Consider the following 20240-nt stretch of genomic DNA (forward strand, 5'->3'; position numbering starts at 1 on the left):
GGGTGTATAAATGTGTTGCCTGTAGCTGAGCACTCCCTCACTCTCTCTTTCTCCCCCTCCCTGTGACTCACCAAGAGATTAGCTGTGACAAAGTGCGGAGAAAGATAAGAATAGATATGCTGGTGACAGGAGCACTATTATAATTATTTGGGGGAAGATAGAATTGGAATTAGGAGCAGGTCCTCTTCACCTAGGGAGGGTAGATTTATAATGTGGGCAGCCATGCTGGTACCTGGCTGTGCCAGACGCCCGAGAAGAAAAGGAGGGGCCCACTGGCTCAGACCAGGAGATGGTCTGGGTTGTTCCAGCCAAACGTAGACTAAAGGCCATCTGTTGTCATGGATGACAAACCAGAGATTCAGCTGCCCTCATGAAGGGAAGAGGGATGAAATCTTTCTTCAATTTCAAGTATACCTGGGAAACAGGATGCCAGTTTGCTCCCTGCCTCTGGGTAGACGAAGAAGGGGAACTAAGAGACTGTTTCTGCAATTGCTGGGTGAATTTCAGATTTCACCCAAATTGTTGGGTGAATTTCACAGCCTTGGTGTGGTGGAAAGAATATGTGTTTATCAGTCAGACAATAGTGTACATCAAACAGGTAGCACATTGTTGGCATATAGGAGGTGTTTAGTATATGTTACTCCCTTTGGAGGTGTCTGAATGACTTGGTTTTGTATACCTCCTTTAGGATGTACCGCCTTAAAAGACAGATTCTTTATTTTTTCCCTCTCTGCTAATTTGAAGAAAAAAGTTTGTGTCTACTGTCAAAGAACACCCTGGGGTTGGAACTCATCTAACATCCATATTTTCTGCTTAATCAGAAAGGAAATTAGGGCTCCTGTCTTTCAGGGGTCTTGAGGAGGGGTAGCGAATGAGTCTTATGTACGCCTTCAGGTCCTGAGCTTTCTCCTCTTCCTCTGTGCTCTGGTAACCTCCAAAATGATGCATTGGGAACTTGGCTGATGGTTTGGACAGAGGCAGAGAGGATGGAAAATGGGAAGGAATCATCCATCCATTCATTCATTAAACCAAAAATTCACCTACTCATTCATTCAACAAACATGCTTTGAGCTCCTCTTCAGGGTCAAACACTGTGCTAAGTGCTATGGATTTTGAGATGAATCAGAAACACAGGAGTTTCTGTAATTAGTATTTAGAGCAATTAGTTATTCCTGGAACTGTTGACAAAGACTTCAAAGAGGAAGCGTCATTTGAGCTGGGCCTCACTTCTCTACATAGGAATGCACTATGTAGAAAAGTATGGGAAAGGCAATTACAGATAGAACAGCATTTAAAATGGCATTGAAGTTTCTGAAACATAATGTATTCAGGGCATGACTCACAGCTTCACATGGAGAGAGCGTAATATACAAACCTTGGTGTGGCTGAAATTATTTAATATGTTAATATCTTAAAGTTCACTCACAGGTATATTCATTTATCCAATTCATGAGCGTTTTGGAGTACCTCCTCTATTTAAGGCTTTGTATGGATCCTCCAGAACCAGAGGAACAATATATGGTTCCTGCCCTCAAGGAGAACTCAATCCAGTGGTGGAGAAAGGCATATATTCAAGTCGATATAACGAAATAGAGGCTATAGTAGAGAAGTATACGTAGTATGATTGTGAACGTGTTCAGTATGTACATGCATGCAGCCTGTGTGTGAGTGTGTGTGTGTGTGTGTGTGCACTCACTCAGCCACATATGAATGCATGACTGAATCTGAGGATGTTTGTTACCGCCTCCCTCACACACGTGGAGGGCTTCTTTAGTCATCAGGATGGACCCAGGATGATGACTTGTTTCAAGAGCTGGATCACCCTTTAGTCTCTGAGTCCTGAGAGCACACACCACAGGTCTTGGAATCAACCTGCATCTCTGGCAGGATCAGGTGTTAGATTCTTTCCTTTCTGGAGTCTTCTAGGGAGTCATGGACAATCTGTTTCTCTTAAGTATTCTTGACCCTACCTTCATTTTTATCATATCATTTAGGATAAAGGAATAACTTCAGAGGACTATTGTGAAGATTAAAGGAGTTAATATATGATGAAGTACTTAGAATGGCCTAAACAATTGTTATATTGTTTCCATTGATATCTCAGACTCTCTGTGCTAAATGGAATCAGAAAGTTGCCTTGTTTAACTTAATATCAAGTACAGGAACCTGTTTATGAGATCCCTTAAAGCTTCCCGTGTACTCCCCTGTAACATAGACCTTTCTACTTTCCCTTCAGCTGAACGTTAAAGAGTCTCTACTTTCTACTGAGCTAAGATCTACCTCCCTATGATGCCTACCATTTTTCTGTGGAGAGGAGTCTTCTTTTCCTCTTACAAGTGCTTTTAAAATAAGCAAGTACTATTTGAAACTTCTCTGTACCATTTCTAGTGAGAAAGAGAAGGAAAGTTAACACTGTTCCTGTCTTCAAGAAGCCTGCCTTCTCTTTGAAGAAATCTCCACTTACTTTTGTTGCTTATTGTTAAGGGACAAACTGGTGATAAAACTGTTTTAATATCAAATGTCAAAGTAGAGAAAAATTAATGATGGATGAATAATCAGAGAAGACTTCAGAGAGGAGATATGTTAAAGGATATAGGCATTTATTTATACATGCTTTTGTTCATTAATTATTTAGTTTGTTTAAAAAATATTTAAAGCTTTATTGACAATCTACAATATGCCACCTCTATGAGTAAGAGTTTACCAAGTAGGTAAGGTACCTGGCAGGGGAGGCAGTACAAGTGGAGAAAAGATCAAACACAAAGACACAGAGGTACTGTAGGTATGGCACAACATTTTTAGGGAGTTGTGAGTAGTTCAGGATGAATAAAACATAGGGTTCAAGGAGGGAGAAATGACTGATGATGCTGGAATCACAGGGAGATCTCGGGGAACCTTTTGAGGATAGGAAGTTGTTTGAAGAGTTCTTAACAGGAGAGTACTGGTGAGAGTACTGTGAGACAAGATTTCTCTGGAAGCAGAAGGTAAGGCTATGAACTGGTGTCAAGGGGAGAAAGGCAGGTGGCAAGTTACCATAGGGACGATGAGCACAGACTTCGGAATCACGTTAGCTTGCGTCTAATACAGGCTCTGCTGCTTACCAAGCTTGCAACCTTGGGAAATTTTTTTTACCTCTCTGAGCTTCCATTTTCTTAGCTGTGTAAAGGGGATGTTAACAGCCCCTAGCTCATAGGGTATTGTGAGGATTCAGTGATAATGCGTATAAAAAATTTAACACCATGCCTGAGACATAGTGAAACGTAATGAGCAAAATACGAGAAAAACCATAAGCGCATTCCAAATGAGAGACACATTTCTCCTACACAGCCCCATTCCTCTTTTCCTTTATTCTTTGTGTTACTTTGCGTCCTCATGAATTTGGCCTGCTGAATTCTTCTCAAACAGATTTTCGTTAGTATCCTTAGCAGAGTCTGTCTGGAACATTAAGCCCTGAGCAACATCTCAGCTTTCTTGCATGATCACCGCAGTGTCCATTACCTTCACTCTGCCTTCAAATCAGGTTAGGCATCCATCCTACTCAGGAGAGGAGCTGGGACAGCTGCAGGCATTAGATGAATTCTCCTGGTAGCACATGATCAAATTTGGTGGAGATGGCAGGCTCTCAGAGTCAAGTTGCTAAACTTGGCTAGACTAGGAGAAAACTGAGGTGAGTGAATTTAAAGCATGGATCTTAATTGAATATACTAGTACAGAAAGACTTGAAAACATCAGTGTCATAACCTGAGGGGCTTGTGACTGTAGGAATCGCTTGTGTATGAAGACACACTCACCTTGTGCTCCAGGAGACTCAGACTCAGACCTGTGAGTCAGGGCCTGAAGCAACTGTCACAGACCATTGGCTGCAGACCCTGAGGCTCATTTATTTCTACCAGCCTAACATTTCTGCATGTTCAGTCACATCACAAATGTAGACCATCATCTGTTTTTTTTATACCCTTATCCCTGCACTGGTCTGTTCTCCCTCTAATCTTGGTTTTCCACTGATTCCTCCCCTATCCAAAACCTTCTACTTTTTACTTTTTCCTATGAAACTCAACTCCCAGGTTAATAATCCCCCTTGGACCCCCAGTGTTTTAATCCACTGCTTCCTTTACCTCTTGTCTTCCTTTATCTCAGTCTATGGTATGTGATACTTAACAAATATTTGCTGAATAAAACAATGAACTAAGGCCTGACTATCCTGCAGGCCATTCCTTCCGCCTTTGCCTTCTCAGGAACCGCTCATTCTCCTACATTCCATGTGCAGAAGGATCAGGAGGGGACTCTTCGCTCCCCATTTTCCTTCCAGGCCATTCCGTGTCTATTTCATCACTGGTAGTTCCAAAATTTCAATATAGGAGGGTTTAAGGTAGCAGTTGGGTTAGAAGGGAGGAGTGCCTAGGGGGTTTGCTTTAAAGCTATATTTGTGTCACAAGAAGATTGTTTTTACTTGCATGTTTATTCCTCCTGGCTTTGGGTGTAGGAGCAAAATGGCCTTTATTTGTGGGCCTAAGCACACCTCTAGACAGCCTTTGATACCACCGTGGACTTTTATGTGAAAAGCCCCGTTCCTTTATTGCTTAAGCTGTTCTCTCTATGTCCCGTCCTCATCATTTTTGGGTTCCCACCCATCTTAGACTCCATGGCCCGTCACATCAGCCACCTTTATCTAATAGTCAAATCTATCTAATTTTCTCTACCTGTGCAGCCTGTCCTTCTTCGGATCACTCTCACCTATCCCTTGGACTTGCACAATCATGGTACTTTACTTCTTTCACTGACTTAAAGGTATCCTATGACCTCAGGATAATGTTTAAATTCTTTAACGTGTCCCATCATGTAAAGTCGTCCCTTCACACCTGCAGATGCAGAACCCATGGATGTGGAGGGACAACCGTAGTCCCTTTCTAATCTGACTTCTGCCTTCCTCTTCAAACACATTTCTCATGATTTCCCTTCTCATTCTTTGTGCTTCAGCCATGATGAATTCCTTGCAGTTCCAACATTTTACTTGTTCCTTCTTGCCACCTGGCCTATGCCAGAATCCCATAATTTATCAAGAGGGATCCTGGAAAAGTGTTATAAGTACTGATTTAGAATCAGACAGAAACAGATTTGCATCCCAGCTTTGTCATTTACTAGCTTGAGAGCATGGGTAAGCTCCTTACCTTTTATGAACCTCCATGGCCACCTCTGCTAAGTGGGATAACAATAGTGTGGATGAAGCCTGCCATCTCAGTAAACAAAGGGTTGTACAGCCATCAAGTCATCAGCCATTGCTGTCACCCCCGACTGTGCACCCTGAGGGATTCAGGATGGAAAAAAACAGGATACTGGCCCTATGAAGTTAAAGCGCGTATCAAAGGAATGATTTCAATGAGCCCAGACTCTTGTCTTCCCATACATAGAAAAGTGCTAAATTCATTAACTTGAGATGTCTGGTTTTTTTTTTAATTAACAATAATCTTTTGATGTTCCCATTACCTGTTTTCCACTTAATGTTAGGGTGAGATTCATGACAGCCAGGGCTACAGGCAAGCAGTACAAGCCCAAATATGTACAGCATCAGTGCCATGTAACATTGGCTCTTCCACAGGAAGCCCATAGCCTTACCTCCCACCCTGGCCACTGAGGCAGCCTCAGAAAGACACCAAGGTAGAAACAAGATTCTGCAATAAACTGCTGGAATGTTACAATGCTTTGGAGCTCTTAACAGTTTTCTCCAGGCTGCCCTACCTGGAGCCAGCACCATTATTGTTTTTTTCAGCCTCAGCTCTGCCACCCTCCTCCTCACACTTTCCTCCATATGCCCCTTTGCCCCTTGGCTTCCCAGTTGAATGACAAGCCACCGCAGGTGAGCCTTACATCCTCCACCCACTATGCCAGAACCCACCCCCCAAAACATATTTGCCCTTAAGGAGCTTCCAAACAGATCCTAGTGGATGAGACTTAGGAAGCAGACAATAAAAAAAGCAAGACTTGCTACAAAATGTAGGAGCCAAACAGGCCTGGTATTATCAGTGGACAATCATGGAAAAGGCATAGTTGAGACAGGTTTTGTAGGATTAATAGGATTTTAAGAGACACAAATGAGAGGCATTCTCTGCAGGGAAATCGTAAATACTTTGGATATTATACAAATGAGGAGGTGCAGTAAGCCTGTGAAGTGGGTTAATGTAAACATGTTATGGGAATTATGACTGGATCATTTTGCCTTTTCTCATGTATGTGTTTCAGTGTTGCTTATTGGAGAATGAGCATGTTAGCTTAGCAGAATTGCCTACACAACATATTTTAAAGCAGTATTTCCCAAAGTGCTTCTGTGTAAAATTAGTTTCATGGAATGCTCTATAGAAAAATAATAGTAATAATTTAAAGAAATGTTGAATATTCTTTTTCTCTCCCTTGAATATTCACAATGTGCATGAACTTATTTTAAAGGATCTGAATTAGTGTTATAATACTAAAACCTGACTTCCCTGGGGAAAGTAATCCTCCCCTATTTATGTCACTATACCATCACACTCTTTCCCCTCAAGACACTTTTGAGTCTGTAACTATATTGTATATTTATTTAAAATATTTTATTGACTGCTTCCCTACCAGGATATATACTCCATGAGGACAAATACCTGGCCTATCTTATTTACCATTTTACATCAGGAATCTAGCACAATGCCTGGGTATATAATATGTGCTCAAAGTAAGAACAAATGATGAATAAAACTTGTTCATTTTTAACTTTGCATTGTTTAAACAGTTGATAAAGGATAGGGCTGGAATTTGAACAAAGTACTGCCAGATTCCAGTCTCTTTTTTCTTTCTTAAATTTAAAAAATTTTTTAATTTAACTTTATTTTTTTATACAGCAGTTTCTTATTAGTCATCCATTTTATACACATCAGTGTATATATGTCAATCCCAATCTCCCAGTTCATCACACCACCACCCCCACCCCCTGCCACTTTCCCCCCTTGGTGTCCATACTTTGTTCTCTACATCTGTGTCTCTAATTCTGCCCTGCAAACCGGTTCACCTGTACCATTTTTCTAGGTTCCACATATATGCATTAATATACAATATTTGTTTTTCTCTTTCTGACTTACTTCACTCGGTATGACAGTCCCTAGATCCAACCACGTCTCAACAAATGACCCAACTTTGTTCCTTTTTATGGCTGAGTAATATTCCATTGTATATATGTAGCACATCTTCTTTATCCATTCATCTGTTGATGGGCATTTAGGTTGCTTCCATGTCCTGGCTATTGTAAATAGTGCTGCAATGAATATTGGGGTGCATGTGTCTTTTTGAATTATGGTTTTCTCTGGGTATATGCCCAGTAGTGGGATTGCTGGGTCATATGGTAATTCTATTTTTAATTCTGTGAGGAACCTCCATACTGTTCTCCAGAGTGGCTGTATCAATTTACATTCCCACCAACAGTGCAAGAGGGTTCCCTTTTCTCCATACCCTCTCCAGCATTTGTTGTTTGTAGATTTTCTGATGATGCCCATTCTAACTGGTGTGAGGTGATGCCTCATTGTAGTTTTGATTTGCATTTCTCTAATAATTAGTGATGTTAAGCAGCTTTTCATGTGCTTCTTGGCCATCTGTATGTCTTCTTTGAAGAAATGTCTATTTAGGTCTTCTGCCCATTTTTTGGATTGGGTTGTTTTTTTAATATTGAGCTGCATGAGCTGTTTATATATTTTGGAGATTAATCCTTTGTCCGTTGATTCGTTTGCAAATATTTCCTCCCATTCTGAGGGTTGTCTTCTTGTCTTGTTTGTAGTTTCCTTTGCTTTGCAAAAGCTTTTACGTTTCATTGGGTCCCATTTGTTTATTTCTGTTTTTATTTCCATTACTAAGAGGTGGATCAAAAAATATCTTGCTGTAATTTATGTCAAAGAGTGTTCTTCCTATGTTTTCCTCTAAGAATTTTATAGTATTCGGTCTTACATTTACATCTCCAATCCATTTTGAGGGTATTTTTGTCTATGGTGTTAGGGAGTGTTCTAATTTCATTCTTTTACATGTAACTGACCAGATTTCCCAGCACCACTTATTGAAGAGACTGTCTTTTTCCATTGTATATCCTTGCCTCCTTTTTCATAGATAAGTTGACCATAGGTGCGTGGGTTTATCTCTGGGCTTTCTATCCTGTTCCATTGATCTATATTCCTATTTTTGTGCCAGTACTATACTGTCTTGATTACTGTAGCTTTGTAGTATAGTCTGAAGTCAGGGAGTCTGATTCCTCCAGCTCCGTTTTTTTCCCTCAAGACTGCTTTGGCTATTCGGGGTCTTTTGGGTCTCCATACAAATTTTAAGATTTTTTGTTCTAGTTCTGTAAAAAAATGCCATGGGTAATTGGATAGGGATTCCAATGAATCTGTAGATTGCTCTGGGTAGTATAGTCATTTTCACAATATTGATTATTCCTATCCAAGAACATGATATATCTCTCCATCTGTTTGTATCATCTTTAATTTCTTTCATCAGTGTCTTATACTTTTCTGCATACTGGTCTTTTGTCTCCCTAGGTAGGTTTATTCCTAGGTATTTTAGTCTTTTTGTTGCAATAGTAAATGTGAGTGTTTCCTTAATTTCTCTTTCAGATTTTTCAACATTAGTGTATAGGAATGCAAGAGATTTCTGTGCATTAATTTTGTATCCTGCAACTTTACCAAATTCATTGATTAGCTCTAGTAGTTTTCTGGTGGCATCTTTAGGATTCTCTATGTATAGTATCATGTCATCTGCAAACAGTGACAGTTTTACTTCTTCTTTTCCAATTTGGATTCCTTTTATTTCTTTTTCTTCTCTGATTGCAGTGGCTAGGACTTCCAAAACTATGTTGAATAATAGTGGTGAGAGTGGACATCCTTGTTTTGTTCCTGATCTTAGAGGAAATGCTTTAGTTTTTCACCATTGAGAATGATGTTTGCTGTGGGTTTGTCGTATATGGCCTTTATTATGTTGAGGTAGGTTCCCTCTATGACCACTTTCTGGCAAGTTTTTATCATAAATGGGTGTTGAATTTTGTCAAAAGCTTTCTTGGCATCTATTGAGATGATCATATGGTGTTTCTTCTTTAATTTGTTAATATGGTGTATCACATTGATTGATTTGCATATATTGAAGAATCCTTGCATCATCCCTGGGATAAATCCTACTTTATCATGGTGTATGATCCTTTCAATGTGTTGTTGGATTCTGTTTGCTAGTATTTTGTTGAGGATTTTTGCATCTATATTCATCAGTGATATTGGTCTGTAATTTTCATTTTTTGTAGTATCTTTGTCTGGTTTTGGTATCAGGGTGATGGTGGCCTCATAGAATGAGTTTGGGAGTGTTCCTTCCTTTGCAATTTTTGGAAGAGTTTGAGAAGGATGGGTGTTAACTCTTCCCTAAATGTTTGATAGAATTCACCTGTGAAGCCATCTGGTCCTGGAACTTTGTTTGTTGGAAGATTTTTAATCACAGTTTCAATTTCATTACTTGTGACTGGTCTATTCATATTTTCTGTTTCTTCCTGGTTCAGTCTTGGAAGGTTATACCTTTCTAAGAATTTGTCCATTTCTTCCAGGTTGTCCATTTCTTCCAGGTTGTCCATTTTATTAGCATAGAGTTGCTTCTAGTAGTCTCTTAGGATGCTTTGTATTTCTGCGGTGTCTGTTGTAACTTCTCCTTTTTCATTTCTAATTTTATTGATTTGAGTCCCCTCCCTCTTTTTCTTGATGAGTCTGGCTAATGGTTTATCAATTTTGTTTATCTTCTGAAAGAACCAGCTTTTAGTTTTATTGATCTTTGCTATTGTTTTCTTTGTTTCTATTTCATTTATTTCTGTTCTGATCTTGATGATTTCTTTCCTTCTACTAAGGTTGGGTTTTGTTTGTTCTTCTTTCTGTAGCTCCTTTAGGTTTAAGGTTAGATTGTTTATTTGAGATTTTTCTTGTTTCCTGAGGTAGGCTTGTATTGCTATAAACTTCCCTCTTAGAACTGCTTTTGCTGCATCCCATAGGATTTGGATCATCGTCTTTTCGTTGTAATTTGTCTAGGTATTTTTTGATTTCCTCTTTGTTTTCTTTAGTGATCTCTTGGTTATTTAATAACATATTGTTTAGCCTCCATGTGTTTGTGTTTTTTTAACGTTTTCTGCCCTGTAATTCATTTCTAATCTCATAGCATTGTGGTCAGAAAATATGCTTGATATGATTTCAATTTTCTTAAATTTACTGAGGCTTGATTTGTGACCCAAGATGTGATCTATCCTGGAGAATGTTCTGTGTGCACTTGGGAAGAAAGTGTAATCTGCTGTTTTTGGATGGAATGTCCTATAAATATCAATTAAATCTATCTGGTCTATTGTGTCATTTAAAGCTTGTGTTTCCTTATTAATTTTCTGTTTGGATGATCTGTCCATTGGTGTAAGTGAGGTGTTAAAGTCCCCCACTATTTTAGTGTTACTGTCGATTTCCTCTTTTACAGCTGTTAGCAGTTGCCTTATGTGTTGAGGTGCTCCTATGTTGGGTGCATATATATTTATAATTGTTATATCTTCTTCTTGGATTGCTCCCTTGATCATTTTGTAGTGTCCTTCCTTGTCTCTTGTAACATTCTTTATTTTAAAGTCTATTTTATCTGGTATGAGTATTGCTACTCCAGCTTCCTTTTGATTTCCATTTGCATGGAATATCTTTTTCCATCCCCTCACTTTCAGTCTGTATGTGTCCCTAAGTCTGAAGTGGGTCTCTTGTAGACAGCATATATATGGGTCCTGTGTTTTTATCCATTCAGCGAGCCTGTGTCTTTTGGTTGAAACATTTAATCCATTCACCTTTAAGGTAATTATCACTATGTATGTTCCTATTACCATTTTCTTAATTGTTATGGGTTTGTTTTTGTAGGACCTTTTCTTCTCTTGTGTTTCCCACTTAGAGAAGTTCCTTTAGCATTTGTTGTAGGGCTGGTTTGGTGGTGCTGAATTCTCTTAGCTTTTGCTTGTCTGTAAAGCTTTTGATTTCTCCATCGGATCTGAATGAGATCCTTGCTGGGTAGAGTAATGTTGGTTGTAGGTTCTTCCTTTTCATCACTTTAAATATATCATGCCACTCCGTTCTGGCTTGTAGAGTTTCTGCTGAAATCAGCTGTTAACCTTATGGGAGTTCCCTTTTATGTTATTTGTCATTTTTCCCTTGTTGCTTTCAATTATCTTTTCTTTGTCTATAATATTTGTCAATTTGATTACTATGTGTCTCGGCATGTTTCTCCTTGGGTTTATCCTGCCTGGGACTCTCTGTGCTTCCTGGGCTTGGGTGGCTATTTCCTTTCCCATGTTAGGCAAGTTTTCCACTATAATCTCTTCAGATATTTTCTTGGGTCCTTTCTCTCTCTCTTCTCCTTCTGGGACCCCTATAATGTGAATGTTGTTGCATTTAATTTTGTCCCAGAGGTCTCTTAGGCTGTCTTCATTTGTTTTCATTCCTTTTTCTTTATTCTGTTCTGCAGCAGTGAATTCCACCATTCTGTCTTCCAGGTCACTTATCCGTTCTTCTGCCTCAGTTATTGTGCTATTGATTCCTTCTAGTGTAGTTTTCATTTCAGTTATTGTATTGTTCATCTCTGTTTGTTTGTTCTTTAATTCTTCTAGGTGTTTGTTCTTTAATTCTTCTAGGTCTTTGTTAAACATTTCTTGCATCTTCTCGATCTTTGCCTCCATTCTTTTTCCAAGGTCCTGGAGCATCTTCACTATGATTATTCTGAATACTTTTTCTGGAAGGTTGCCTATCTCCACTTCATTTAGTTGTTTTTCTGGGGTTTTATCTTGTTCCTTCATCTGGTGCATAGCCCTGTGCCTTTTCATCTTGTCTGTCTTTCTGTGAATGTGGTTTTTGTTCCACAGGCTGCAGGATTGTAGTTCTTCTTGCTCTGCTCTCCGCCCTCTGGTGGATGAGTCTATCTAAGAGGCTTGTGCAAGTTTCCTGATGGGAAGGGACTGGTGGTGGGTAGAGGGGAGTGTTGCTCTGGTTGGCAGAACTCAGTAAAACTTTAATCCGCTTGTCTGCTGATGGGTGAGGCTGGGTTCCCTCCTTGTTGGTTATTTGCCCTGAGGCGACCCAACACTTGAGCCTACAGGCTCTTTGGTGGGGCTAATGGCAGACTCTGGGAGGGCTCACGCCAAGGAGTACTTCCCAGAACTTCTGCTGCCAGTGTCCTTGTCCTCACGTTGTGCCATAGCCATGCCTTGCCTCTGTAGGAGACCCTCCAACACTAGCAGGTAGGTCTGGTTCAGTGTCCTGTGAGGTCACTGCTCCTTCCCCTGGGTCCTGATGTGCACACCGCTTTGTGGTGTGCCCTCCAGGAGTCGAGTTTCTGTTTCCCCCAGTCCTGTCGAAGTCCTGCAGTCAAATCCCGCTAGCTTCAAAGTCTGATTCTCTAGGAATTCTTCCGTTGCCAGACCCCCAGGTTGGGAAACCTGACGTGGCGCTCAGAACCTTCACTCCAGTGGGTGGACTTCTGTGGTATAAGTGTTCTCCAGTTTGTGAGTCACCCACCCAGCAGTTATGGGATTTGATTTTATTGTGATTGTGCCCCTCCTACTGTCTCCTTGTGGCTTCTCCTTTGTCTTTGGATGTGGGGTATCTTTTTTGGTGAGTTCCAGTGTCTTCCTGTCGATGATTTTTCAGCAGTTCATTGTGATTCCAGTGCTCTTGCAAGAGGGAATCTCCAATCTCTTTTTGATCATAGGTTGGTATATGTTGTTGTCCCTGGCCACCACCTAGGTTTCTTGATGTTGCAGTTTCAATCTTGGGCATTTATTCCAACTGATTACATTTTGAAGCTTGAACAACTGTCTGATATGCCCAAATTTCTTTGTATCTTTCAGGCAAAGACTGCCACCTAAAAATGTTTACTACTACCGCTGCCCGGACCATAGGAAGAATTATGTGATGTCCTTTGCATTTTGTTTTGACCGAGAAGAAGATATTTACCAGTTTGCTTACTGCTACCCATATACGTACACTCGCTTTCAGCATTACCTTGACAGCCTGCAAAAGAGAAACATGGATTACTTCTTCCGGGAGCAGCTGGGTCAGAGTGTGGTAAGGCCCATTCAGAAATGGGAAAGCTGGGGGAGGAGCTTAGCAATGTTTTTTATAGAATGCAAATAATAGATATTGGTGCTTTGTAGACTATATGCTCTGGAAATTTTAAAAATCATAGTTTTTTTGTGTAATATTTTGCTACTATGGCCACCAGGAAGTCAAAGAATAGGATAAGGCAGATGCGTGTCCTTCTGAATGAAGCTGATAAAGCTCTCTAACAAAATACAAAAGTTCTGGTGAATCCCCAGAACTGTGAGATAAAAAGAAGGCTCTACTGGGTGTTACAAAAGGCGTGAAAGCATTTTATGAGTCTAAGCTTACGAGATGAAGAATAAATTTGCTTTTTAGTGAATTTAACTTGACTGCAGTGTAGGTTAGCAGGTGGTGTGCAGTATGGTTGTGCTGTCCACAGTGTGTTCTATCTCTGCCATCTATTAGTTCCCCAACCCTTCTTCCTTCCCCAGGTTTAGTTTTCTGGGTCTGGAAATTTCACTCTTACATTCTATATTAGTTTCCTATTGCTGACATAACAAATTGCTATGAACTTGGTGGCTTGAAACAACACAAATTTATTATCTTACAGTTCAGGAAAAGTCTGAAATTGGCCTCTTTGGGCTAAAATCTAGATATCAACAAGTCTGTATTCCTTCTGGAGTCTCTAGGGGAGAATTCATTCCACTACCTCTCCCAGTTTCTAGAGGCTGCTTGTATTCCTTGGCTTGTGGTTCCCTTTCAGTCTTCAAAGTCAACATTGACTTATCAAGTCTTTGTCATGCTGCACCACTCTGATGCTGAATCTCCTGCCCTCCTCTTTCACTTATAAGAACACTTGTGATTATGTTGGGCTCACCCAGATAATCCAGGATAATATATCCATCTCAAGATCTTTAACTAAATCACATCTGTAAAGTCCCTTTTCTCATGTAAGGTAATATATTCACAGGTTCCAAGGATTAGGACTTGGACATTTTGGGAGAAGGGATGTATTGTTCTGCCTACCACACTTTCCTACTCCCTTTTCCTCTTTTTCTCCCTGCCTATCCCAGGATCTAAAAGTGTCCTTCACATTGGATGCATAGGCTTTGTTCTCTGCGGTCAGAAATACTTCAGTTGCTAGTCAAGAATATCTTCCCTCTACTCTAATCCTCTTCCTAACAGTGCTTCTGATGGGTGCCATGTATATCTGGTGCCTGTATCTTTTGAACTGAGAATTGGGACACATGGTGTATCAGTCAGCATGCTAGTAGGAAACAGATGGCAGCCTCACATTAGGATAATTTGAGGAGAGCTTAATAAATGGGCTGTTTACAAGGTGCGGGCACTGTGTACAGAAACCACGGGGTATAGTGCAGTTCCCTGGGGCTAGTAACAGCTCAAAGGGTGTGAAGGGATGAAATGGTTAACAGAACCCAATAGTAGAGAGTCATGCAGTGGGCCATCTTGAGTGGAACAGTGACCTTCAGTTGAGGAAAAATGTTAGCCTGAGATGATCCCACAGGGAGGGAGCTGAGAAAAATAAGTACATAGAGCTCATTCTCTTACTTCTCTCTGATCTACTGCTAGGGGTCCCTACTGGCCAACCCAATTGGAAATCAGAGGGCAAGAAAGCCCACTGAAGTAATCCATATAGATAAGTTTCCCTGAACAAAGAAAATGATGGAGAGGGGCAGAGAGTGATTGTAGAGAGCCAAACAGAACATATTAGTCACACATGGCCTGATCAACAATGTATTACTGGAAACAGTGAGATTTTTTCAGATGGGACTGTTGGAGAAATCCTGAGATGAATGTTTGCCAGACATATGACTTACGATATAAATCAAGAGAGAAAGAGTTTCATTCAATACTTGTGACTTTTTAAGGGTGGGATCTGTTCATTCCATTCTTGTGTCCACTCCAGCCCTCTCTTAGATTTATGCCAGGCAGAATGTAGGTGTACATTGAATGGCTATGGAGTGAATTATTGAATGAATGAAAGAATGAATTAAGATATATCTAGAGACAATGTGAAGAGCTAAGAGCATCAGAAAACTGATAGGAGGAATAATAGGATAAGTTAAGCTTCCAATAACTAATATACAAAATACATACCTAAAATAACAGCTCATTAAATGAGATAGAAGTTTATTTCTCTTCCATATACAAGTCTAGATGTAGGCAATCCAGAGCTGATAGTGTGGCTCTGCTCCTTGAAACTCTTAGGGAGTCAAGTTCTTTCAGCTTTCTGCCCTGCCATCCCTGGGATGTGGCTCTCAAACTCAATGTCAAATGTGGAATTCTGTCACATCCATGTTCCAGGCAGCAAGATAAAGAAAGTAGGGGGAGAAAGGAGAAGATACAGTATTGTGGCACTTTCACATTTATCCCATTCGATAGAACTCATATTCACACTTAACTAAAGGAAGGATGAGAAATGAAGTCTTCATTCTGGGTGACCATGTTTCTACCTAAAAATTAGTAGTCCTATAGATATGGAGGTGAATTAATATTGAAGGACATCCTGAAGTCTCTGCCATAAGAAGCTTGAATTATGTGTCCAGCTCTAATACCAAACTACTCATATGACCTTGAATGTTACTTCCCTTTTCTGGGGACAAGTTTTTTATCTATAAAATGAGAAAGTTGAAGTTGATAGGGGTTTTTAAATTATTCTTTGAGGAATTCCTCAGTTAGAATAAAATAATTCGAGACCCCTGTCCTACTTCAGACCCTGTGAGGGGTACTGTAGGGATATATAATGGAGTATACAAGTCATGGTGTACTTCCAGAAATGTATTCCATACTAGAGGAAAGAAGACATTTAAAAATATATATATAATGTTTTTTAAAGTATATAATTAAGGATCCCTTGAGTTGTTTAAAGAATTTATGGTCAGACTAAACATCATGGAGAAGATGGGCTTTACGCCGAGTCTTGAAAGATGGGTAGGATTACTGAATACAGAGTTGGCGAGAAGGTAGCCCAGAGAGCAAGAAACAGCCTGAGTCATTGCATGATGATAGTTGGTCAGAAGTCTGGTTTGATTGGAATAGGGAACCTTCCTACTGGAAGATAAGGATAGACAGGAAGATTAGGACCAAACTCTGAAAAACCTTGATTGTCATATTAAAGAATTATGGCTGTATCCTTTATTCAGATTCAACACACAGACACTAGGTCAGGCACTTTATATGTACTATCTTACTTGTTTCTCACAACAGTTTTGTGGGGTAGGCAGAATTATCCCAGTTTGGGGATAAATAATCTAAGGCTAATAAGTTACTTGGCTAAAGCTACATGGCTAGTTCATGACTAGGCCAATATTTAAACCCGTGGCTTCTAATGCTGTGCCCTGGCACTTTGATGGACTCCTTGCTCCTTTCCACATTAGGCCTACTAAAATTGATAGTAGATTTTGAGAAAGGGATTATACCTTATCCAAAGCTACATCTTAAGAAAGTAAAGTTAGGGAAGTGCAGGGTGTACCTCTGCTGGCTAAACTAGATTAAGGGAGCTCTGTGGGTTGGCTCCATCCCCCTGATCTGGGTCTCGAAGCAGATACCGGAGTCATTAAGGCCTTCTGGCATACTCTTGCAGACAGGACAGCTCTTGGTTACCAGGGCGTTTGATATGGCTTGTGTCTGAAGTCACCACTATAATTAGTTAATCCCTTCTCCAATTTGGAGGGAGGATAATTACAAGTAGGAAGGCTAAACATGTCAACAGACAATTCTTAGAGACAGCAGGCAGGAAGCAAGATTTTGAATTTCTAGTGCTGGAACTATTAATCACCATGGGCATAGCTGCTATTGCTACTAATTATATCATCCAAAATGGCATTTTATTTTGTTACTTACCAGTGGCCCTTTCTAACACCAGCAAACAAAATCCCTTTGTGCATACATCAAAGCCACAATCGGACATTTAAGTTAAATACATCATAGGAAAAATCTTTATTTTCTTGTTGTTTTAACACCTTTATTGAGGTATAATTTACATACTATAACATTAACCCATTGTAAGGGTACAATTCTGTGATTTTTAGTAAGTGTATAGAGTTTTACAGCTATCACTGCAATCTAATTTTAGAACATTTCATCATCCCAAAAATATCCCTTGTAAATCCCCACTTCCACTCCCAGCCCTAGGCGACTGTTCATCTGTTCTCTGACACTGTAAATTTGCTATTTCTGAATATTTCCTGTAAATGGAATCATGCACTATTTAATCATCTTTTGCATTTAGCACCTTTCACATAGCATTACATTTTTGAGGTTCATTCACGTTGTAGCATCCATCAGTAGTCCATTCATTTTTAGCGCTGAATAGTATTCTATTGAAAATATATACCACACTTTCTTTTTCTGTTCTCCAGTTGATGGACATTTGGATTGTTTCCAGTTTGGGGCTATTATGAATAATGCTATTATGAACATTCATGTGCATATCTTTGAGTGGACATGTGATCACATTTCTCTTGGGTAGATTTCTAGGAATGTAATCATTGGGTCATATAAGTTCACATTCAACTTAAAAAAAACAAAAAACAAAAAACATGCCAAGCTGCATTCCAAGTTAGTAGTGCCATTTTGCATTCCTACCAACAATGTAGGAGAGAGGGTTGTAGTTTCTCCATGTGCTTGCTAACACTTGGAATTACCTATATTTTTCATTACAGCTATTTTAGTGAGTATGTACTGAAATCTCATTGTGGTTTTACTTTGTGCTGCCCTAGTAACTAGTTATGTTGATTATCTTATAATGTGCTTATTTGCCATTCATATATCTTCTCTGCTGAAGTGTTAGTTTAAACCTTTTATCCATTTTTTAAAAATTGGGTTGTGTTCTTATAATGAGTTTTGAGAGTTCTTTATTCTGAATGCAAGTCCTTTATCAGATTCATGCTTTGCAAAATCCCCCCCTAATCTATACCTTTAATCTATACCTTATACCTATACCTTAATCTATACCTTTTCATTCTCTTAACCATGTCTTTTGAAGAGTAGAAGTTTGTAATTTTGAAGTCCAACTTACCAGTTTTTTCTCTTAGGGATCATGCTTTTGGAGTCTTATCTAAAAGCTGCCCATCTGAAGGCCACAAAGATTTTCTCCTATGTTTCCTTCTAAAATTTTTATAATTTCCACTGACATTTAAATCCATGAATCATTTTGAATTAATTTTTTATATATGGCATGAGGTAAGAGCCTTAAGTTCACTTTTTTTTGCATATAGATATACAATTGTTGCAGCACCATTTGTTGAAAAGACTAACCTTTTACCCATGAACTATCTTGGCACCTTCCTCCAATGCCTCTACTTAGTTTTTCTTTTTTCTTTCCTATTTTCAAGGCTAAATTGTCAGGGAGTCAACCCTGTGTCTGTGTAGGTCAACTATGATTGGACTGAGTTTGTGCTCATCCACTCTGAGCCTGTAAGGCTTCCATCCTCTGACAGTGGATTTGTGTGTGGGTATGGGGAGCACAAAGTTCAGCAGTTTTCAAGTCTGCCCTGGCTTTTACTTTCCCTTTTGTGCTGTGTTCCCTGTGTGCATATGTGCAGCCTCAAGGTTGTTCATGTGTGTGTTGCTGCTTTAGGCTTCTTCTCAGGTCTCTGATGAGTCTGCACCCAGTCTCAGCCAGCATATTCTTGTCCCAGCTATGTAACTGTGGGCCCTCCTCACTTGCCCACAGACAATGCTGCTGGGTCTGGGCACTGCCTACTTCTCCAAATTAACTGAGTCCCTTCGACCATGACAGAGAAGCTGCCAATCCTCACAGCCTGGCCTGTCCTAGCATTCACCAAGCATGGGGGAAGATGGAACCAATCCAGGACAGAACATCACATATTCCCATTCTTATTCCCTGAAGTTCAGCAGTTTTTAAAACATAATAGTTTTGAGATTGTTGTCAATTTGGTCAATTTCCAAAACACTGAAATGGTTGTTTGTTTCAATTTTGTCCAGCTTTATATTTGTTTTCTGGGGATAGCATTTATCAATATTCTCATTCCAACATAGCCAGAATTAGATTTTAACTGACTCACATGAGTTTTTAAATCATATAGCCCTTGTACTGTCAGACATGGTGAAATATGGCATTATTTTCAAATGTCATTGGACTAGAGGAACCCATAACTCATGTGTGTGTGTGTGTTTTGAAAGTATTAGATGGAGAGAGTGATTCCCTTACTTAGGGATACTTGCCAAAAGGAAGTGTCTAACAAAGAAAATAGTCTGATAGTGTATTTTAGGGAATCACTAGAAAATCATTTATATGAGAATAATATTGTCTAGGCTCTACCACTGGCTAGCTGTATGACCTTGGGAAAAACATTTCTCTATGGGCCTTAGAAAGTCAGACCAGATTATTTCAAACATCCCTTCCAACTTCAACGTAAATTATGGTTCAAATGTTGATGACATCCTTTTGTATGTTCTGAGTCACTCATTAGCTTGTTGTAATGTTGCCTCTCAACCTGCCCTTTATTTTATAACAATGGTAGTTATTGAGTGCTTAGCATGTGCCAGACCCAATGCTATGACTTTTATATGCATCCTTTCACTCAGTCCTCACAACACCCCTATTATATGGTTAGTACTATAATTGAATGCCTAACATGTAACCAACTTGTCTAAGCTCTGGGGATACAGCAGTAAAAACAGGCATAAATACATGCCTTCATGGAGCTTACATTCTAGTAGAAAGAGACAGACAGTATTGGAGAAATTAAATCAGGAAAGGAAATACATTTTGGGGAGAAGCCTTCACTTAGAAGGAAGCATTTAAGCTCTGGGCTAGAAGTATTATCTTCTCCCATTTGCATTTTTAAAAGCTGAGATACAATGAGATTAAATAATTTGTCTATATCATGTAGCTGGGATTTGAAGCCACGCCTTTGTGGACCCCAAAGAATGGACTCTAAACCAATCCTGGATAAGGAAGTATTCTGTTCACATATACAGTTATTTACTAAATTCTTCCAAAGCCATTCCTCAATACTACAAATATCTAGTAAACACCTTCTACCTGTCAGGCTGTATACTGGGTGCTGGAGACAGAAAGATGAGTACAAAACACACCCTGCCCCTAAGAAATACTCCACGTACTGGGTGTCACAGACATAAAGGCTAATAATGGCAATGATGGTA

At 39.6% G+C, this 20240-nt stretch overlaps 1 protein-coding gene across 1 annotated transcript in view; it reads left to right on the plus strand.

The window, feature by feature from the left end:
* AGBL4 (AGBL carboxypeptidase 4) overlaps positions 1-20240 on the plus strand; it is a 1403755-nt gene that overhangs the window by 858466 nt on the left and 525049 nt on the right. The window contains exon 5 of the mRNA XM_061183995.1: positions 12893-13109. Coding sequence (XP_061039978.1) covers positions 12893-13109 — 217 coding nt within the window. The remainder of the gene's footprint in view (positions 1-12892; positions 13110-20240) is intronic.

Source organism: Eubalaena glacialis, chromosome 3, assembly GCF_028564815.1.
Source record: "Eubalaena glacialis isolate mEubGla1 chromosome 3, mEubGla1.1.hap2.+ XY, whole genome shotgun sequence".
Classification (NCBI taxonomy): domain Eukaryota; kingdom Metazoa; phylum Chordata; class Mammalia; order Artiodactyla; family Balaenidae; genus Eubalaena; species Eubalaena glacialis.